This window comes from Littorina saxatilis, linkage group LG1, assembly GCF_037325665.1.
Source record: "Littorina saxatilis isolate snail1 linkage group LG1, US_GU_Lsax_2.0, whole genome shotgun sequence".
NCBI classification, from domain to species: Eukaryota; Metazoa; Mollusca; class Gastropoda; order Littorinimorpha; family Littorinidae; genus Littorina; species Littorina saxatilis.
This window is the reverse complement of record NC_090245.1, coordinates 329,103-339,294: the sequence shown is the minus strand read 5'-3', so window position 1 is coordinate 339,294 and position 10,192 is coordinate 329,103. Positions and strand designations below refer to the sequence as shown.

The following is a 10,192-nucleotide window of genomic DNA, read 5'->3' as shown; positions in this document are numbered from 1 at the left end:
CCCATCCCTATAATCCACACAAAGTATTAACAGTGCCCTGTTTAGACAGAGACTCATCCCTATAGTCCACACAAACCATCACAGTGCCATGTTTAGACAGAGACCCATCCCTATAGTCCACACAAAGTATTAACAGTGCCCTGTTTAGACAGAGACTCATCCCTATAGTCCACACAAACCATCACAGTGCCCTGTTTAGACAGAGACCCATCCCTATAGTCCACACAAACCATCACAGTGCCCTGTTTAGACAGAGACTCATCCCTATAGTCCACACAAAGTATTAACAGTGCCCTGTTTAGACAGAGACTCATCCCTATAATCCACACAAAGTATTAACAGTGCCCTGTTTAGACAGAGACTCATCCCTATAATCCACACAAAGTATTAACAGTGCCCTGTTTAGACAGAGACTCATCCCTATAATCCACACAAAGTATTAACAGTGCCCTGTTTAGACAGAGACTCATCCCTATAATCCACACAAAGTATTAACAGTGCCATGTTTAGACAGAGACCCATCCCTATAGTCCACACAAAGTATTAACAGTGCCCTGTTTAGACAGAGACTCATCCCTATAGTCCACACAAACCATCACAGTGCCCTGTTTAGACAGAGACTCATCCCTATAGTCCACACAAACCATGACAGTGCCCTGTTTAGACAGAGACTCATCCCTATAATCCACATCCTATAGTCCACACAAACCATCACAGTGCCCTGTTTAGACAGAGACTCATCCCTATAATCCACACAAAGTATGACAGTGCCCTGTTTAGACAGAGACTCATCCCTATAATCCACACAAACCATCACAGTGCCCTGTTTAGACAGAGACTCATCCCTATAATCCACACAAACCATGACAGTGCCCTGTTTAGACAGAGACTCATCCCTATAGTCCACACAAACCATCACAGTGCCCTGTTTAGACAGAGACTCATCCCTATAATCCACATCCTATAGTCCACACAAACCATCACAGTGCCCTGTTTAGACAGAGACTCATCCCTATAATCCACACAAAGTATGACAGTGCCCTGTTTAGACAGAGACTCATCCCTATAATCCACACAAACCATCACAGTGCCCTGTTTAGACAGAGACTCATCCCAGACTCATCCCTATAATCCACACAAACCATCGCAGTGCCCTGTTTAGACAGAGACCCATCCCTATAATCCACACAAAGTATTAACAGTGCCCTGTTTAGACAGAGACCCATCCCTTTAATTCACACAAAGTATCACAGTGCCCTGTTTAGACAGAGACTCATCCCTATAATCCACACAAAGTATCACAGTGCCCTGTTTAGACAGAGACTCATCCCTATAATCCACACAAACCATCACAGTGCCCTGTTTAGACAGAGACCCATCCCTATAGTCCACACAAACCATGACAGTGCCCTGTTTAGACAGAGACTCATCCCTATAGTCCACACAAAGTATGACAGTGCCCTGTTTAGACAGAGACCCATCCCTATAGTCCACACAAACCATGACAGTGCCCTGTTTAGACAGAGACTCATCCCTATAATCCACACAAACCATGACAGTGCCCTGTTTAGACAGAGACTCATCCCTATAATCCACACAAACCATCACAGTGCCCTGTTTAGACAGAGACTCATCCCTATAATCCACACAAACCATGACAGTGCCCTGTTTAGACAGAGACTCATCCCTATAATTCACACAAACCATGACAGTGCCCTGTTTAGACAGAGACTCATCCCTATAATCCACACAAACCATCACAGTGCCCTGTTTAGACAGAGACTCATCCCTATAATCCACACAAACCATGACAGTGCCCTGTTTAGACAGAGACTCATCCCTATAATCCACACAAACCATCACAGGGAGTGCCCTGTTTAGACAGATACTCATCCCTATAATCCACACAAACCATCACAGTGCCCTGTTTAGACAGAGACTCATCCCTATAATCCACACAAACCATCACAGTGCCCTGTTTAGACAGAGACTCATCCCTATAGTCCACACAAACCATCACAGTGCCCTGTTTAGACAGAGACTCATCCCTATAATCCACACAAAGTATTAACAGTGCCCTGTTTAGACAGAGACCCATCCCTATAATCCACACAAAGTATTAACAGTGCCCTGTTTAGACAGAGACTTATCCCTATAATCTACACAAAGTATTAACAGTGCTCTGTTTAGACAGAGACTCATCCCTATAATCAACACAAAGTATTAACAGTGCTCTGTTAAGACAGATAGATTATAAACTTAGTAGTATGTGTTACAACGTCTTCAACCAAACTGCACCACACGCACTCACAGAAATTCTCACAGTCTACACTCCTTCTAGATCCCTCCGTTCATCTGCTGACACAAAAATGCTCAAAGTTCCCCGACGCGATAAGAAAACTCAAGGACAACGTTCCTTCTCCTACATCGGCCCTGTAACCTGGAATAGCCTGCCTCTCTCTGTCCGTGATTCTGACACCCCGACCCAGTTCAAAAGCTCCCTCAAGACCCACCTTTTCCGATCCGCCTTTTCTGCTGATCAGTGAGAAGCAGTTACTTCACCTTGTACAAAATGTTTGGTACCGATGTATAATATTCTTTTAGAGTTTTTAATAATGTACAGTTAGATATTTGCTTTATTATCCTTTATTTTGTACTTGTTTTATTATTATTATTATTTGTACGGTTGATTGTGTGGAATGTAAGGTTGTGAGATTGTTATGTACGAGTGTATGCATGAAGCGCCTTTGTAAACGCCACGAGCTTCCCTTTGGGAAGGTGTGCGCGTATAAATAATCATTATTATTATTATTATTATTATTAAGACAGTGCCCTGTTCAGACAGAGACTCATCCCTATAATCCACACAAACCATCACAGTGCCCTGTTCAGACAGAGACTCATCCCTATAGTCCACACAAACCATGACAGTTCACTGTTTAGACAGAGACTCATTCCTATAGTCCACACAAACCATGACAGTGCCCTGTTTAGACAGAGACTCATCCCTATAGTCCACACAAACCATGACAGTTCACTGTTTAGACAGAGACTCATTCCTATAGTCCACACAAACCGTGACAGTGCCCTGTTTAGACAGAGACTCATCCCTATAGTCCACACAAACCATGACAGTGCCCTGTTTAGACAGAGACTCATTCCTATAGTCCACACAAACCATCACAGTTCACTGTTTAGACAGAGACTCATCCCTATAGTCCACACAAACCATGACAGTGCCCTGTTTAGACAGAGACTCATCCCTATAATCCACACAAACCATGACAGTGCCCTGTTTAGACAGAGACTCATCCCTATAGTCCACACAAACCATGACAGTGCCCTGTTTAGACAGAGACTCATCCCTATAGTCCACACAAACCATCACAGTGCCCTGTTTAGACAGAGACTCATCCCTATAATCCACACAAACCATCACAGTGCCCTGTTTAGACAGAGACTCATCCCTATAGTCCACACAAACCATGACAGTGCCCTGTTTAGACAGAGACTCATCCCTATAATCCACACAAACCATGACAGTGCCCTGTTTAGACAGAGAACCATCCCTATAATCCACACAAACCATGACAGTGCCCTGTTTAGACAGAGACTCATCCCTATAGTCCACACAAACCATCACAGTGCCCTGTTTAGACAGAGACTCATCCCTATAGTCCACACAAAGTATGACAGTGCCCTGTTTAGACAGAGACCCATCCCTATAGTCCACACAAAGTATTAACAGTGCCCTGTTTAGACAGAGACCCATCCCTATAGTCCACACAAAGTATTAACAGTGCCCTGTTTAGACAGAGACTCATCCCTATAATCCTCACAAAGTATGACAGTGCCCTGTTTAGACAGACTCATCCCTATAGTCCACACAAACCATCACAGTGCCCTGTTTAGACAGAGACTCATCCCTATAATCCACACAAACCATGACAGTGCCCTGTTTAGACAGAGACTCATCCCTATAATCCACACAAACCATGACAGTGCCCTGTTTAGACAGAGACTCATCCCTATAGTCCACACAAACCATGACAGTGCCCTGTTTAGACAGAGACTCATTCCTATAGTCCACACAAACCATGACAGTTCACTGTTTAGACAGAGACTCATCCCTATAGTCCACACAAACCATGACAGTGCCCTGTTTAGACAGAGACTCATTCCTATAGTCCACACAAACCATGACAGTGCCCTGTTTAGACAGAGACTCATCCCTATAATCCACACAAACCATGACAGTGCCCTGTTTAGACAGAGACTCATCCCTATAGTCCACACAAACCATCACAGTGCCCTGTTTAGACACAGACTCATCCCTATAATCCTCACAAAGTATGACAGTGCCCTGTTTAGACAGACTCATCCCTATAGTCCACACAAACCATGACAGTTCCCTGTTTCAGGCATGAAAACTGAAAGAAAAAAACCTGAAAAAAATTCGAAGGCGCGTAGCGGCAAGTTCCGCAGGCGCGTAGCGCCAAGACTTCTAGAGGGGTCCGGGGGCATGCCCCCCCGAATTTTTTTTTTTTCAAGGGTGCAATTTGGTGCAATCTGGGGCTATCTGAGCCTTAAAATTGGATTCAAACATGGCCCCAAAATACATACAAAATGAAGCAATCTGGTGCTCATTTGAAAGCAAATCTATTTCTTTTTCAGGCATTAAAAAGGGATCACAACAAGCTGGTATTGTCATGAAATATATATATATATAGAATTTTATATCACTTTCAGACTACTAGGGGGGGGGGGGGGGGGGTCCAGGGGCATGCTGCCCCGGGAAAAAAAAAGTCAGTGGGTGCAAAATAAAGAGAGAGAGAGAGAGAGAGAGAGAGAGAGAGAGAGAGAGAGAGAGAGAGAGAGAGAGAGAGAGAGAGAGAGAGAGAGAGAGAGAGAGAGAGAGAGTGTCAACAATCTACGACACGACTGCCAACTAGTCTCGGCCCGCTCAAAAAACAATGACCGAGACTTTCAGTAATTCCTTCGCGTGACGTCTAACCCTCTTACGCCATAATGTGACGTCTTCAAATGACGAAATGTTAAAGTTTCTACCACAGACATACACACGCACAAACACACGCACAAACGCACAGACAGACAAAGTTACGATCGCATAAGCTACACTGTCTATTTTTCCAGACCTTTTTCAGTATGAACGCATGTTGTGGTTTATGCACAGATCAAAACAGAAGCTAGTGAATGTGTAATGAAATGATAGAACCACATCAAAGTGCAGACTTACCTGGGGTCACTGCCTGCCAAAAAAGGAAATATCAGCCCCTCTTGATTTTAATCAACCCATGTTCTTGTCACGCCTTGTGTGATGCATGCGTTGTTCCTGGTTCTGGTTGGCTACCACTACTTTACTCGCCAAGCAACATATGTCTACTCGCCGCGAGCGAATGTGATTCCGCATCCTTGACAAATTCACACCCCAAGCAATGACCATCCAAGGTTCATATCAAGCCAAGGTTGAGGAACAAAAGAACGTAAACAAACTTACCACGTGTGTTGCTTGATACCGGAAACTCAGCAGCAAATATGGAAATGAACAAAATAGGAACATAGCATTTTAATGCTCAATGATTATGAATGTGGCTTTGTACTCTTCAGATGATTTAACTTGCTTTTGCCATACTTTTCTCATGAAATAGGAATTCTATATAAAAATTGCAATTCGTATCGTGTTTTCATGACACAACAAAATAATGTAATAGGTAAGGCAAAAAGAGCATTATGTATACACAAGCAGACGATACAAGGGGGCTAACTGCTCACTAACGCGCAACATTTGCCACTTCCGGTTGGGCGCTTAATCCGAAGTTTACAGCGCTGTCACAAGTTTGTCATTTCACAATGTCGCAGTCTTCTGCCAGTGCCAAAGCGTCCGAGGAGTATTTCAGTCTGGGCGATATCCTTTCAACGCAGGAGAAGCTGCCATGCAAAGTAGAAATGCCGATCCATCGACTTGGTAAGGTTACTGTGTGTCAAGTCGGAGAGTGTTACTGTTAGTCTTTCAAGTTACTTTCTGAATTAGTACGTTAATTGCTGCATCCAGATAACTGGCGTTGGTGCAAAGTCATGTCATGATTGTCACAGAGGTCTTTAATATTAATAATGATAATAAACAAAATGGGTAAAGATGGCATGAAAAAAATACACGTTCAGATAGAACACAGGCGTCTCCGAGGTGGCATGATCGACCTCTACAAGTATATGCATGGGATCTACGACACAGGCAACCCGAATTTCCAGCTGGCCGAAACCAAAGACACTAGGGGAAACAGCCTCAAGTTGTATAAACCATTTTGTAGGCTGAACGTTCGGAGCTGCTTCTTCGCAGAAAGGGTGATTCCTCACTGGAACAGTCTGCCAGAAACAGTTGTGACAGCACCATCAGTGAACAGTTTCAAAGGAAGGCTGGACAATTTCTGGGCAGACAGACCAGAGAAATTCTCGCCAACGTGCTACCAATAACCACCCGCGCATGCCACCAACAAAAGTGTTATTGGAGTACTATTCGACAGGATCGATGAACAGGCCTAAGGCCTTAAACATCGCAAGTTCAAGTTCAAGAAAGAAATACAGAAATTGAGAAAAGCAGATACAACGAAATTTATGTTGACAGTTCATAACTTAAAAGGAAGTTAACAGTCAGCTTGCCAGCCCTAAAACAAAGTCCAAACAATGGGGAGGCTAGTGCTTCTCAAAATTTACCAGCCAGAGAGCAAATTTTACTCGCCAAACCAACCACTTGTTTCAGCAACTTTGCTCGCATTTGGTGAGTAGATGAACATTTCTACTCACCAGTTTCATGTTTATATGCCGCTTCCACTTTTCAGGGCTGCTTAGTTGCTGTGTAAGGTTATGAACATGTATTCATTTCTATCACAAACGTAAAAGTGCTTATAAATTCTCCTGGATCAATTGAGGCCAACTACAGTACTAAAGAAAAACCTATCATTAGCAGACCACTAGAAAGGGAAAAATCACCAAGTACAAGACAAGTAACGAAGTTACATCAGTGGGCTTGCAGTTCATAACACTGTCTGAAATTGAACATATCACAGTAACACCAAAACATTTTTGCTTATTTCCTCAGTATTTCTTTTTCATCCGACACTTTTCGGTTGTGAAAGCCAAGAGGCTTCATAAATGAAGTGTTCCCATGGTGGATAGAACAGTACAGGACCGGAATGCATAGCCCCTCCATAGGAGCCTAAATTGATGACGTCACTGCAATAAAGTCTGTGGACTCCATAAAGTCTCTTATTTCTAATGCATGGACCGCGCATAGAGCCTTATGCCATCCATAAAGTTATAGCAGGCCCCTCCTTCCAATAAGAGTTATGGAACCGGCTATTGGAGCGTTTAAAATGGCGGCTGCTTTCATGCCGATTCAGGATGAGAAAAAATTTGAGAAGCAACCGGATCTTTCTTGACCGCCTACATCCACTGAATCGTTACGACGACGTGGAACTGTACAGAAAATTCCGCTTTCGTCGGCAGGACATTCTTGCAATCACGGATGAACTGTAAGAGCAACTCGAACTGCCGAATGGAAAGGGTGCATTGCCGCCGGTTCTGCGGGTTATCTTGACTTTGGGTCAGTTTTTACGCGTGCGGATCTTTTCAAGATGTGTGTGGTGAACTGATCGCGGTACATAATAATAATGATAATAATAATAATAATAATACGGGAATTTATAACATCAAACACAACATGCAGATCCAGCAAGAGAGTGACTTATACAGGTCTTTATGGCGAGGGTACCGGAATGGATATAGTTTCCAAACCACGAAACCCAAGTTTTATCAGGAGACGGGCTTTCCAAACTGTCTGCGGCAAATGGTGTAAAACTGACCCGCCGCGAAGCATCACAAAGCTTGACGCATGCGCAGAGACACAGGATGATGGGGAATCCCTTCCATTATCTACGTGTTAAAAATAGAGCCGCTCTTAGTCTTAGCTATTGCAGGCACTATTTGACCTCATGCATGCGGACCGCTGAGTTCTATAGTGCGTTTCATAGCTATGCGCTCCACAGCGCTATGAAATCCTAAAAGTATGGAGGGGCTATGCATTCAGGCCCAGGTTGGCAAATGTCTGATTTAAAAATGCTGTTCATAACACAGTCATCTTACGCCAAAATGACATGTTCATCAATTTGGCTCTGTTTAGCAGCAAGCCATAACTTAAATCAGGAATTTTCAAGATGCAAATGATTTTCAGCAGTGGTCTGATCAAAAATATATTAAGAATTAATTTGCAACAATTCTTAATCTTACACCATTTAGTTTAAATGAACATCACTCCTGTGTTTCCGACCATAATGCTTGTTACAGCAATGAATGTTTTTAAAAAGAAGGTATGCAATGAATTCTGCAGACTTTTCTGATTTAGGCCCCAAAAAAAATAGTCTGTTTACGGTAACCCGACCGACCCTATTTTTTTCGCGCGACCCTAGATTTTTTTTGGCATTTGGGGAAAGAAAAAAAAAATTTTTTAATTTTGCAAAATAACATAAAAATATGGTTTTTTGGAGAAAAAAAAAATCCCGACCTACCGACCCTATTGTTTGGGCCTATGTTACCGTAAACAGACCTTTTTTTTTTTGGGCCTTAGATTGATGTAATTTTAGACAAAATTTGTAATAAGTAACTTGTGAGCCAGGAAGAACATACACAGGATGAGTTTTGAATTTGTGTGTGTCAACTGTAAAACAAGTCGCGTAAGGCGAAAATACAACATTTAGTCAAGTAGCTGTCGAACTCACAGAATGAAACTGAACGCAACGCAACGCAGCAAGACCGTATACTCGTAGCATCGTCACTCCACCGCCCGTGGCAAAGGCAGTGCCAGTGGAATTGACAAGAAGAGCGGGGTATTCGTTGCGCTGAGAAGGATAGCACGCTTTTCTGTACCTCTCTTCGTTTTAACTTTCTGAGCGTGTTTTTAATCCAAACAGATCATATCTATATGTTTTTGGAATCAGGAACCGACAAGGAATAAGATGAAAGTGTTTTTAAATTGATTTCGAAAAAAACATTTTGATAATAATTTTTATATATTTAATTTTCAGAGCTTGTTTTTAATTCAAATATAACATATTTATATGTTTTTGGAATCAGCAAATGATGGAGAATAAGATGAACGTAAATTTGGATCGTTTTATAAAAAAATTTTTTTTTTTACAATTTTCAGATTTTTAATGACCAAAGTCATTAATTAATTTTTAAGCCACCACGCTGAAATGCAATACCGAAGTCCGGGCTTCGTCGAACAATATTTGACCAAAATTTCAACCAATTTGGTTGAAAAATGAGGGCGTGACAGTGCCGCCTCAACTTTCACGAAAAGCCGGATATGACGTCATCAAAGACATTTATCAAAAAAATGAAAAAAACGTATGGGGATATCATACCCAGGAACTTTCATGTCAAATTTCATAAAGATCGGTCCAGTAGTTTGGTCTGAATCGCTCTACACGCATGCACGCACACACACTCACACATACACACACACACACCACGACCCTCGTCTCGATTCCCCCCTCTATGTTAAAACATTTAGTCATAACTTGACTAAATGTAATGACCCGAGCAATGAATAACTGCTGCGACAAGACATTAACTGATTAAGACACCACATTGAAATCTTTATCAATTGTTAAATAAAGAATACCAACCACAGGAACTATGCAAAAGGGGAAGCAAGACACATGCTGCTTTTGGGTGATTTTTAGACTTATGTGTGTCAATCATAACAGCCTGCTGAGGATATAGTATGTCAATTAGTAACGGTTCTGAAAAGAGGACACAGTACAAATATTTTATTTTGTAGCCTAAATTAACTACAGATGCCCTTCAACTAAGTTATTTTCAGGCAGGTGTGAATAAAAGCTATCGTTTTAAACTGTAATTCAACAAAGGAAACAAAATGTGAATTTTATAAGGAAATGGTCAATCATAACATAAGGTCAATCATAACATAAGGTCAATCATAACATAAGGTCAATCATAACATAAGGACACAGTAATTATATAATGTAGTGCCAAATTCACGGAATTGCCGAATCGGCAAAACGCTGCCCATTACATGAAATTGGCAGCGTTTTGCCGAAAATGCGGAAAGGCTTCTAAAAATTTCGCAAAAGCAACAGCCAGTCTCTTAGTC

At 42.0% G+C, this 10,192-nt stretch overlaps 2 protein-coding genes across 2 annotated transcripts in view; one reads left to right on the top strand and one right to left on the bottom strand.

Annotated features, from left to right (window-relative positions):
* LOC138958861 (uncharacterized) overlaps nucleotides 1-10,192 on the bottom strand; it is a 316,763-nt gene that overhangs the window by 84,374 nt on the left and 222,197 nt on the right. The window lies entirely within an intron of this gene.
* The window catches only part of LOC138958947 (DNA replication complex GINS protein PSF3-like), a 29,853-nt gene continuing 25,185 nt past the window's right edge, over nucleotides 5,525-10,192 (top strand). Inside the window, exon 1 of the mRNA XM_070330296.1 lies at nucleotides 5,525-5,986. Coding sequence (XP_070186397.1) covers nucleotides 5,872-5,986 — 115 coding nt within the window. The 5' untranslated portion in view covers nucleotides 5,525-5,871. The remainder of the gene's footprint in view (nucleotides 5,987-10,192) is intronic.